The following is a 12,311-nucleotide window of genomic DNA, read 5'->3' on the forward strand; positions in this document are numbered from 1 at the left end:
TTTACTTTATTTAAGTTGTAAAAATTCTTTTCCTTTTAAATCCATGGTTTTCTAAAATTTATCATAATTTTGTTTTAAAATTAACTATTAAAATGGTTTCTTTTCTTCACTTCAGTTTAATTTTTAGTTATTTATGTTTAAAATGTTACATTTTAGTCGTTTATGTCAGCATGTTATAACATTTTAGTCAATAAGCCGTTAATTGTCGTTAACGGTATAACGGTAAGCTAACGCGACACGTTAAATTATCATTTTAAACAAAAAATTTAGGTAATATTATATAATTGGTCTTCATATTTTTTCGTTTTGAACAATTTAATTTTTTTATGTTCTTTTAACTTTTTTTTCCTCTTTTTTTTTTATTTTCTCCTGCTTCTCCTTCTGCTTTTCCTCTATTCTCCATCTCTTTTAACATAGATTTTCTATGTTTTCATTTATTAAAACTAGTCCTTTTACTTCTATTTTTAAATTTTTTTATTTTTTCCTTTTCTTCTTTCCTTTAATTTTAAAAAATGGGAAACAGAAACAAACTACATTAAAAGAGTTAGAGAAGGGAGAAAAACAGAGAGAGAAGCAAAAAAGAATGAAAAAAAAGAAAAGGAAAAATTAAAAAATATTAAAAAAATTAAATTTCTCAAAACGACAAAATATAGGAACCAATTGTATAATTTAATTTAAAATTTTATTTGAAATGATGATTGAATGTGCCACATCACTATCATTACATTGTTAATTGTCATTAATGACAATTAATGGTTTAGTGAATAAAATGTTATAACAATTTAACGTAACATGATATAAACAAAAGTGATCATTTTAACAATTTACCTAATTATTTAATGTACATATTCCTACTATAGAATAAAAAATTAAATATAAAAATAAATTTTATTTGATTTTAATATATATATTTACTCAAATTTTAATATATAATTTAAGATCTTATATTATTAAAACTATTTATAGTTTTTACAAACAAAATATATATCTTGCATATTTTTATTATTAATATATTTGATAATTAATTTTAACTTACGAAATTCTAATAATTAATTATCTAAACAATATAATTACGATGATTGATATTTTAAATTGATAAATTCTAAGATTTTAATATTTTAAAATTATCCATCCAAAATTTAAAATAAAAAACCATAAACTTGACTTACAAAATAATTGCACTCTAATTTTTGACTCAAATTATAAAACTAATGAAGCATTAAACTTAAGCCATAGTTTGGGCCAATGAAATGAATTCAGCGACGAACCCAAGAAAGATCCATATGGGCCATTTACTCAGCGTTGACTTTATAATGCCCATTTATAGTTTCCTAAACGTAGGGCCCACTTTCCAAATGATTTAGTGGACCAACTCTTTTGCCGAAAGTCAACCAAGTGTTACATGGCCCACTCCTCGAGTTTCAACAGCCAATCACGGAGCAATGGGAATATTATCATGCTTTATTCTTTCTCTCAATTTCAATATTAAACAAATTATTTTTTCTTAAAAAGAGAGTAATTTCATCATGATTAATTGTTATAAATTATTCGCTTTTAAAATTAATTGATCAAATTACTCTAAATTTTCTCAAGAGACTAAAAATTTAATTTTACCTTATATGTATACAGACTTACGATGTTTTAACCTTTTCAAAATCAAATAAGATAGATATTTATATTTAGAAACATATCGGGTATGATGTGATCGGGAAAGAAAATGATTCATCTGAACAGATAAAGTTTTGCATTGTTTGCAAATGGTGTAGGTTCAAATCTTGTTAAAATCTAGAATAATCGAGTAATTTGTTAATAAAAACACGAGATACAACTTCAAATCAGTCTGTTGGTGATAAATTTTATGTTCTTCTTAATGGATATTAAAACCGTAAAATATATCAAACTTTTTATCTTCAATAGATTAATAAAATATTTATAACATTTTTCATGTTGATAGAAAATAAAATATTCTCTTTATGAAAATGAATTAATAAATGAAAAGTACTAAGCAAGAAGACAAGCCCTCCCAATTATTACTATTGTAAGGTAAATGGAGAATAAAATTGCTTAAAATCCCAACACTCTAATTCAAGGAATCAAATCCTCAATTTTCTAATATATTTTTAGAGATTTCCATATCAACCCTATTATTTTATTTATATTTTTCTAGCGTAAAAATATTTTTTCTTCGTATTTTTAAATTATCAAAAAAATAATATATATATATATATATAAAGCGAATTTCACTAGTTCACGTCAAATTCTAAAGCAATAATGCCCAATTTTTAAAATTTCAACGACAATTTTACTATTTTAGTTAATATTAAATATTATTAATATTTAATAAAATTTTCTTACAAATTAGCATAGCTAGGTTCAAGGAACGAGAAAACGAGAATCTCCAAATATTCTCGGGAAAAGAAAAAAAAACCCTCAGATTTCTAAAACGATTCGGCTTTTTTTTTTTTTTGGAATTGTTTGTTTGTGGTTTTCGAATTCTGGGTCGTCATCATCATCTTCACTGCAACTTCGCTTTTTTTTTTTTTGGCCTATAGTTTGTCTCAGGTAACAACAAACTCAACTAACGCCCGTGACTCATTCATCAAAACCTAATTATTAATTCATTTCTTGTTGCTTTTGCTTCAAGTTGTTTCTATTGTAATTTTTTTCTTTTCTTTTCATCTTTTGTAAGAAAAATGAGAAAAAAAAGTTGTGATTGTGGCTCTAGTAACGGCTTGTTGAATATTCGATAGTTTTCCAGCTAATAATAGAATCAGAGAGTTTCTTTTCTGATGGGTTTTTTCATTTTGATTTTGCTTTTATTGAATACAGAAACCTCTGTTTTGTTTTCAAATTTGAAGCTGAACTTGAATGATATGTAGTTTTGTGATTGGAGGACAAAGTTGTTTTATTTGATTGAATTTTGGAGAATTTAGGGGTTTGGATTAGGGTTTTTTTATTTATTTAAATTTTTAGCTGATTACATCGAAACAGCTTATATATTTGACTGGGTTTTGTACAGGATTAAAGGGTTTTCTTTTATTGATCTGGGTTTGTGATTTTGGGGTATTAAGTGGTCAACAAAGCTGTTGCTTATTTTATACATTCGGTGTTTGATGCTACTGCTATTAAGGGTTTGATCTTTGATTCAAATCATGAATTAGAGCCTTTTGACTAATTATGGATCCTAATTAATAAGGGATGACAAACTCCGGTCGGCTGCATACGGTATAAGGGCGAGATTGATGGTTGGAGTGAGGATGTTAGTTTCTAAGTTCTGAGATTTATGAGGAAATTGTTGAAGTTGGTTGACATTTGACTGTTGGGGAACCAAACATAGGGTGTTTGAGATTAGATACAGTGGAATTTGGGTATGGATGATGCTCAGGGCAGCTCAAGTTCGCTCCCTCCTTTCCTTGCGAAGACGTATGAGATGGTGGATGATCCTTCCACAGATTCTATCGTGTCCTGGAGTGCAAGTGATAAGAGTTTCGTTGTATGGAATCCTCCTGAGTTTGCAAGAGATTTACTTCCGAGATTCTTCAAGCACAATAACTTTTCTAGCTTTATCAGACAGCTTAATACATATGTGAGCCACTTGTTCCTTTGTCTCCTTCCGACATTTATCGCTCGAGCACATTTTTATTTTATTTTTTTATAGCTTGAATTAAATTATTTCCATACTTTGCAGGGTTTCAGGAAAATTGATCCAGAGCAGTGGGAATTTGCGAATGATGATTTTATAAGAGGTCAGCCTCATCTTCTGAAAAACATACATAGACGCAAACCGGTTCATAGTTATTCCATGCAGAGTCACTTAGGTCAAGGAGCATCTTCATTAACGGAATCAGAGAGACAGAATTTAAGAGATGAGATCGAGAGACTTAAGAATGAAAAAGAGTTGCTTGCTTTAGAGTTAAAGAGGCATGAACAGGAGCGTCAAGGATTTCAGTTGCAAATGCGGCTTTTGAGGGAGCGTTTACAAGATATGGAACGGCGGCAACAAATTATGATGTCTTCCGTGGCTCGTGTCTTGCAGAAACCAGGAGGTGCCATAAATCTGACCCCACAATTGGAGACTAACGACAGAAAGAGAAGGTTGACTAGAATTGCCTACTTATATGATGAAGCCGGGATCGAAGATAGTCAGACAGGCAATTCCCTAATTGCTAGAGAAAATGTAGATAGTACATCATTGTCTAATATGGAGCCATTTGAACAATTAGAGTCATCCATGGTGTTTTGGGAGAATGCGGTACACGATTTTGGTCAAACCAACATTCAACATGAGTCAAACCTTGAATTGGATGAATCAACAAGTTGTGTAGATACCCCAGCAATATCTTGCATACAGCTTAATATCGATGCTCGACTTAAATCCCCTGGGATTGACATGAACTCTGAGCCTGCTTTCGTTGTTGTTTCTGAGCCTATTACAGCAAGGGAACAAACTGCAGGAACTACTGCACCTGCAACAACTGGGGTTAATGATATATTTTGGGAACAATTTTTGACTGAAAATCCCGGTTCAACCGATACACAGGAAGTTCAGTCAGAAAGAAAAGATTCCGATGCTAGTAAGAACGAAAGCAAACCCGGTGATCATGGTAAATTTTGGTGGAATACGAAGAATGTAAATAACCTTGCAGAACAGATGGGGCATCTTACTCCTGCGGAGAGAACGTGATATCGGTTGACTATTCTTTTTACACCTTTTGGTGCCTCAGTATTTCAGATGTATTAAGTTTAGGTATGATTGGTTTGAAAACTAAAGCATGTCATTAATATTCACTTGTTCATTTTATTTTTAGGTGCTGTATACATGGCTGTTTGTTTTTACCGCTTCAATATAGTTCAGATTCACATATTTTTTTTAGAATAACTCTGATTTTAATGTATTTGCAAAGTTGTCATGTTACTGTATTTTATGGAATATTTGATGATTATATTGTTGCCTGCATCATGTGAGGGTCTGCTAAAGGTTGCAATAGGCATGCTTCATTAACGTCTTGAAAATGTATTCCGACAGGTGATTAACAACATGCTGTGTTTATGTCGAGTTGGGAAATGCAGATGTACCTGATTGAAGTAGACGGTGTTGTTACGTAGTTGTGAAATTACTGAAAAAATCAATCCATTTTGCTGGAAAAGTAGAATTAACTGCTGTGTTGCAGTAGAAGGGTGTATGGCTGAGGGTTTAGGAAAAAATGTCTTGATGGATATAGCTTATGATGGTATGGACTTAAGTGTCTTAAGTAAAAAGTTCGATTTTCTTGTATTTTTATGCTTGCAACTCAAGTAACTTCTAGGTAAAGATTAAATATATGAAAGCAACTAAAAAGAAACTGTCTAAAAGTACCCTGGATCTTCTTTGCTTGGCCGCTGGCAATCAGCTGTCACCCTCTCCTCTTCCATCTTTCTTGGCAGTGCCGGGCTCCTGTAGGGACGACTTACTTTGTCTACCTCTTGCGAAGAGGCTCACCTGAGCCGAAGGATGTCACTAGAGCAGTCATGGCTCAACCCAACTTGAACGAGGCTTGGATAAGGACTTTTTTGTCTCGGTTTAAATAGTTAAAAAAATATTTTAAAGTTAATTTTAATTATAAAAATGTATTAATATTAATAAAAATAACTCAAAACGGGCCTATGGTTGAAATTCTTTTTGGTATCGGGCTGTGGCCCATGTAGTATTAAAATAAAAAATAGGGCAATTGTACATAATATAAAAGATATTTCCATTGCCGGGAATTGAACCCGGGTCTCCTGGGTGAAAGCCAGATATCCTAACCACTGGACGACAATGGATGACTTGATTAGTTAATAATAAAATGTTTACTTGATAATGTAATAAAATAACACAATGACTTGCAATGACCAATTTGGTCCCCATTTTCATTCCATATCAGCCTGAGTTCGATTGCAATCTGTGGGCTCTTTACGTCACTCAAAAGAAGAAAAAAGTAGTCTTCAAAGCACTTTCCCTTTTGGTTAAATTTTACTATCGGTCTCTGTACTTTACAAAAGTGTGGATTTACTCTCTGTACTTTAATTTGGTCATTTTTGGGCCCATTATGTTAGATTCCATTATTTCTAAAATATGATGCGGCAAATTGTTAATCAAGTTAATAGATTGATAACTATCATTTGTGTCAATATTGAAATTTTAAAATTCGAAAACTATGGGATTTTGAATGTCTAATTGGAGAATATGGACTAAATCTACAACTATATGCATAGTACAAGACTTATAAATTGTAATTGAATTAACCAAACGGATTTAACTACTACTATCTGGATAAGGACTAAAGTTTCAAATTTCAACAAATATAAAAACTAAAATTGATCGAATTAAAGTATAAAGACATAAATCCACAACTTTTATAAAGTACAGGAACCTAATAGTAAAATTTAACCTTTCTTTTTCTACTAAAAACAGACAATGTCCATTCCCATCCTGTAGCATGCAAATGGTCAGACATTGGAAGGAACACGAACGTTCAAACTTTGTCCTTTATTACTGACTGCCATATTGCGGTCATATACTGATAAAAATTGACAATAACTGATCATTATATAAAACCAATAAACAAATCATATTTATGGTTTATAAATTTAATGCATTGCTCCTGTCATCTAGAACTTTTTATTAACAAAAACCCAAATATATTTCTTTTCGATGTGGTGAAAAGAAAAGTCCCTACATTCTTCAGTAAGTATATGTCCCATACCCCACCCCCTCCCCCCCCCATCTTAATGCGATTATTATTAGGAAGAAGATAAGTGTGGATTGTGGTTTATGTTTGCTTTACAAAGCTTTCTTCTAATGTTTATAATGAGTAGTTCATATCAGCAATTAATTCCAACTTAGAATATTTGAGTCCCTGGGTCGGGTTAAATCCAGGTACAGATACAATGCCATAAATTTTTTTTTTTTTTAAGGAGATACACCAATGGTGTTCTAAGTAAGTTGGCAAGTTGCTAAATCCCACTTAATGACCCATTAGCAAATCAAATGGCAAAACTGTGTAATGATGTGTGATGACATGTATAAGCAATAAGAATGTAATGGAGCAAGGCCATGGTTGCCCACCTTTATATCATAATTACCACTAGAACAAGCAAAATATTGTAAATTGCGGGTGGCTTAAAGTGATGAACTTGTAAACAGTATTCTTTCTTTTTTCAGTATTATTATAACATTGTTATTCTAATTCATTGGAATTACATATATGAAAATCATGCCGAATGAACAGTAGTTGTATAAACTTTTTTTTTTCAATGAAAGAATTTGTAATTTTATATTTGCCAACAAAAAAGGAGGCAATGCCATTACAACACTGAAATGGACATGGGTACCACCGACGCGTCGTTCGTAGTTGAGTTGCTTGCGAATGGATATCCAACACCCGATCCTCCGAAACGTGAAGCGGCGTTCTCGCACTTCTGAAACACTCTAGCAAGTGATGCGGCCTTTCTTCTTGCTCGTTTTGTACCGGTAAACAATAGTGTCTGGAGTAAACTAGCCATTGCAGGGGCCTTGAGCACTCTTCTGGTTGCGGTAGCTCCACCGGTGCGGCAAAACTCGAGCAATGCTGCAACAGCATTCTCTTTCCCTCTTGGTGTTCCGCATCGCATCATTGCTATTAGTCCTGAGACTGCCGTTTCTTCCTTCCCTACAGCTTCGGCCCCGATTGGCTGCCTGACAATTAAGGCTAATGCACCTGCTACTTCCTCCGCCACCCCTTCGTTTCCTAAAGCTCCTACGAGGGCTGTAACAGTTCCGGCCTCTATCATTCTCGAACAAGTGTCTGCGTGAGTCGCTAGGTTAAACAAAGCGGTCACGGCATCCTTCTTCCCTCTAGGTGTCCCTACTCTCAACAACTCTGCCAAGGCTTCAACAGCTCCTCCCTGATCAGCTATCCTCTTCTTATACTCGTGAACTGCGGAGAGGCTAAACAATGTTGCTGCAGCATTTTGCCTAGCCTCCACTGTGAGCCCGAGTCTCAAGACTTCAACAATCGATCCTAGACAACCATCCTCGTCCATAATTCGACTTTTGTTCTTAGCATAAATAGATAAGTTCAGCATCACAGTAACAGCATTCTCTTGAGCAACGGGGTTTGAGGATGACAGCAACTTCCGTAAGTGCGGTATCGCCCCAGCCTCCGCAATAAAAGCACGGTTTTCCTTCCCCGTTTTAGCCAGCAAACGAATTTCACGAGCAGCTACTGTCTGAGCTCCTTGAGATCCATTTGCTAGTTGTTGAATAAGAAGCACTGCTGTTGCTCTATTGGCCTCAATCGCTGCTTTGGTCGGCAAAGCCGCAGCAAAAGACTCTGCAGATGCATCACCGGTCTCAGTAGGATCATACGGAACACCATGAGCAATACACCACTGCACGATCAAATTCCTCAAAGCTCGATTAGGAACAATGCGAGTATCATCAAGCATTTGCCCCGTCTTTGGACAAGTACAATGCCCTTCCTCCATCCACCGAGCTATCGAACTCCGATCATATGTCTGCCCCGTTGAAACTATCACGGGATCTTTCATCAAATCCAACGATATAGGACAACAAAAGTCCTTAGGGATAGTCAAAAACGTATGCGCCATCTCCTGACTAATCAACCCTTTCCATGGTTTCTTCGGATTCTCGAAACACAACCGCAACTCATCTTCCTCGAAACCGAATAGAAAAAACTGACAATATCTAGTAATCGCAATGAATCCATTAAGCACAGAAGCCGCAGGTTCGATATCTCCTTCATGATTAACAATCTGTTCTTCCAAAAACTCAATTTCAGACCTACAACTTTCAACATCTTTAATCCCCAGTCTCTCCACAAAAAACAACCTCAATTCCACATGATTTGGTATCCTCCCATTCTCAAATTCATCAAGAAATGAAAAGAATTTAAGCCTTAAAACCTCATCATTTTTATCAACATACAATTTGCATTGTCTACCTTGTTTCTGCAAAAGCTCTACTTGTTCCTTAATATCATCACTCAAATTCAAATCTTTTATAGGGAAAACATCCAAAAGGGTAGAAATTTCTTGATTCAAATCATGGAAATGGCCTGAAATTGAATGGCTTTGAAGCAAAAGCCATAACTTACTGGATTGAGAGCAATAATCAAGTAGTATCTTGGACCTATACAGCAACAAATAGAGTTCCTTGAAGCACAATACGGCTGTTGGAGACAAGTTCGACGAGGAACCAGACCTTGAATCCCTCAAATACGTCAAAACCACAAGGAAAATTTCCACCCTTCGGACCAAAGACCGAGAATTCCTCCGTTGAAAGAAGAAAACATGGTCGGAAAAGCAAGAAACAAGATCGGACGACAAGGCGGCCAAGGTTTGGACAAGAGCCACTTGTGTTAAGTCAACAGGAACCAAGAAAGCCTCTAGAGACGGCGACCTTCTCCTCCTTACAGAAGAGAATATAGCTGCTGATGCCATTGTTGATAAACTCAAGAATCTGCAACAAAACAAATGAAAATTTTTAAAATCTAATGAATACCCAAGATTCTCAGCTTTATTCTAGTCCTTGGGTTGTTATTTAAATCTTCAAAGGATGTTCATAAACAATACAGCAAAGATTTGGTTTTTTTTTTCTTAACACAACCCAAAAAAAAAACATTTTTATATACAAAATGAGAAGGGGATTTTGTTTAAGAACATGAACCTAATCCGCGTTTAGGAAAATGAAAAAAGACACTGTGTTTTGTCCCTTTCTCTTAAGATCCTTTCATGCTTTGTTCTTTTTCTTCCTTCCTTGCTCGTGTTTCTTTTTTTTCCTGTAAGAAAATTCAATGCAGTTTGCTATGAAAAATAAATGGCGTATGGCTTTGACTGAAAAAAATCATATTTTAGTCCATTAATTGTTCACCCAGAAAGCAATGGGGGTCCTTAAATGCGTACAGCTTTTTTTTTTTGTGTTTACCCTTTTTACTGGTTTGTTTGTAAAAAAACTAGATTTTGTTAAACTATAAAGGTCGGCCCTTTTTTTAGGGCTTGGGGGGTAGAGTGATGATGTCACTTTGTCCGGTTACAATTTATTTTTAGATGGCTTTGGGGGCTGTCTCTTCTTTAAGTTTTGTTGTTTGTTGGCATTTGCCAATTTCTCAAAGAAATAATTGCAAGTTTTTATAAACTATTTTTAAATTTTAAATTTTAGTATATATACTTTTATTTTAGATTCTTTTTCAAAATTTTAAATTTGAACTCCAATTATTAATTTTATTAAATTTTTATTAAATTTATTAGTTTTACCATTTAGGCCTTCTAAATTTTTTTAAAATTTTAAATTAATAAAAAGTAAAATTATATTTTGATCCCCTAAAATTATAAAAATTTGATTTAATCTTTTAAAAATTATAAAGATATATACTATAAAAATTAAAATTTCTAAACAATTGTTTTGGCTTTGCCCCATGGTTTAACATTTAAATATATATATATATATTTAGTAATGTAACTTAAAATAAAATAATAATGGACTTGAATTTAAAAATAATAATATAAATTCTAAATTCTAATTTTTATGAGATAATTGTAATTTTTTTAATTTGAGAAAGCAAATAATTTTTCTAGGAGTATTCCACTTTGAAAATAATATAATGCCTTGGTTTATTCCTCATTCCAACTATTGATATCATCTATAAATATTACAATTTTTAATGAAAATTTTAAATTCGAACTTGAAAGATAATATTATTAAAGGAGGTTATTGTGAATTCTGAAAAATTAATTTTAATGGACTATAAAACATTTACGAAAAATACTTTAATTTCGCCTAAAAGAAAGTTTATCTATTTATCACTTTAATCCTATTTCTTTTTAGTCATTTTGGTTCTCGTACTTACAAATTTTAATTAAATTACTGTTTTTAAAATGAAAAATAAGTTAGATAATTAAAATTTTAAAGTCGATCGTTTAGAAGCTTACGTGAAATTTACATATACTTCATAAAAGTTTAAAAATTTATCATGTCTGCAATGAAGCACATATGGACTATCATCTGACTTGATACATTTGTATCGTAAAAATTTTAATAGTTCAAGCAACTTTCACTCACAAAATAAAATTTTAAACTAAATATGAAATGTTGACGGTTGGAGTGATAAAAAAATGAATTAAGATCAAAGTGACAAAATGAATAAATGTTGAGAATTAAATTTAGTATTTTACCTTTTTTTATAATTATTAGTACATTAAATGAAAATGTTATTATATACAAATTACTTTTAAACTAACTTCATTAAAATTTTATATGATTTAGTAACGTGAAAAAGAAAAAGAAAACGATTCTTTTTCATGATTTATCCCAATCCCGATCTATCACCACATAAATGTTACAGGCCACATAAGATTTAGTTCCGTGACACATACGCAATTTGTGGTGTAGGAGTATGATTATATTTGTTTTTCACTATAAAACTTTAAAATAAAGCAAAATTGGTTATAGGATTTAGGTAAAAAGACTTCTCTAGTCTCTCTCAATTTCGATTTTGAGTAAATTGGTTTATGTAAACAATTTCAAACATGAGCAATTAAGAATAATTAATAAAGGAGCTACTATTTTCCATCCATTATACAATATATTGATTGGTATAATAACAAATTTGGTCCTTAATATTTACATATTTTGTTAAATTATTCCTAATTCAAATAAAATAAACTAATTTAACCCTCAATATTTACATATTTTATTAAATTGATCCTGATTCTAAAAGGCATATAAAATAAATAAAATTAGACTTTTAAAAGATCTAAAAATAATATTTATTGACTTATTTTTATCTTTTTCCTTCTTTTTCTAGTAGAAAAACCAATGCTTGTTCATGAGTTTATGGAACGCAACTATGGCCTTTTTTCTATTAATTTGATAAGATGCATTGCTGTTAAGAGTTAAATTTGTTGAAACTTTATTAAAATTATGATTAAATTGATATAATATGTAAACATTGGAGATTATATTTGTTATTATACCAAATAATATTAGTAAAATGGACGAAAAATAGTAACATTTTATTAATTGTCTTTATCTGCTCATTTTTGAAATTTATAGGGATTAAATTGCTTATTTTTTAAAAGGATCAATTTGCTTAATATCTAATTTGAGAAGGACTGGAGAGTTGTTTATACCTAAGATTTACTTCAATTCAAGAGTTGACCCTAATTATGAAGGCATGGCCCACGCGACTTTTAGGTGCGTGAAGTAGTGAAGTCATTAGGAAAGGAGATTTGCTTTATCATTTCGTAATTGCGACAACTATTTGGTAAGAAAAATTATTAGTAAGTATATA

The 12,311-nt window shown here is 32.1% G+C and overlaps 2 protein-coding genes and 1 non-coding gene across 7 annotated transcripts; 1 reads left to right on the plus strand and 2 right to left on the minus strand.

The window, feature by feature from the left end:
* Window positions 1–2,332: 2,332 nt before the first annotated feature.
* LOC108487106 (heat stress transcription factor A-4a-like) lies at window positions 2,333–5,342 on the plus strand. Of its 5 annotated transcripts, none has more exons than XR_008272212.1 (4): window positions 2,333–2,562; window positions 3,020–3,586; window positions 3,689–4,747; window positions 5,027–5,342. XR_008272212.1 is itself a non-coding variant. In XM_017791344.2 (3 exons), the coding sequence occupies exons 2-3, from the start codon at window positions 3,371–3,373 to the stop codon at window positions 4,682–4,684; spliced, it is 1,212 nt and encodes a 403-aa protein (XP_017646833.1). In that variant the 5' UTR covers window positions 2,333–2,562; window positions 3,020–3,370; the 3' UTR covers window positions 4,685–4,879. The 5 variants fall into 5 exon arrangements, 3 of the variants coding, with proteins under 3 accessions (XP_017646833.1, XP_052876049.1, XP_017646832.1); XR_008272211.1 differs by having other exon boundaries at window positions 3,197–3,586; XM_017791344.2 differs by lacking the exon at window positions 5,027–5,342 and having other exon boundaries at window positions 3,689–4,879.
* A 388-nt stretch (window positions 5,343–5,730) lies between these two features.
* On the minus strand, window positions 5,731–5,802 carry TRNAE-UUC (transfer RNA glutamic acid (anticodon UUC)). The gene has a single exon. It is a non-coding gene; the product is annotated as a tRNA-Glu (tRNA).
* Window positions 5,803–7,196: 1,394 nt separating this feature from the next.
* On the minus strand, window positions 7,197–9,955 carry LOC108489268 (U-box domain-containing protein 17-like). Its single transcript, XM_017793674.2, has 2 exons — window positions 9,689–9,955; window positions 7,197–9,481 (listed from the first exon to the last, which is right to left on the minus strand). The coding sequence occupies exon 2, from the start codon at window positions 9,460–9,462 to the stop codon at window positions 7,327–7,329; it is 2,136 nt and encodes a 711-aa protein (XP_017649163.1). The 5' UTR covers window positions 9,463–9,481; window positions 9,689–9,955; the 3' UTR covers window positions 7,197–7,326.
* Window positions 9,956–12,311: the final 2,356 nt, after the last annotated feature.

The sequence above is a fragment of the Gossypium arboreum genome, chromosome 10 (genome assembly GCF_025698485.1).
Source record: "Gossypium arboreum isolate Shixiya-1 chromosome 10, ASM2569848v2, whole genome shotgun sequence".
NCBI lineage: Eukaryota > Viridiplantae > Streptophyta > Magnoliopsida > Malvales > Malvaceae > Gossypium > Gossypium arboreum.

Coding starts and splice junctions, on each gene's coding strand:
- LOC108487106 (XM_017791343.2), top strand. CDS start 3,371: ATGGATGATGCTCAGGGCAGCTCAAGTTCGCTCCCTCCTTTCCTTGCG. Junction 3,587..3,688: donor TCAGACAGCTTAATACATAT/GTGAGCCACTTG, acceptor CATACTTTGCAG/GGTTTCAGGAAAATTGATCC.
- LOC108489268 (XM_017793674.2), bottom strand. CDS start 9,462: ATGGCATCAGCAGCTATATTCTCTTCTGTAAGGAGGAGAAGGTCGCCG.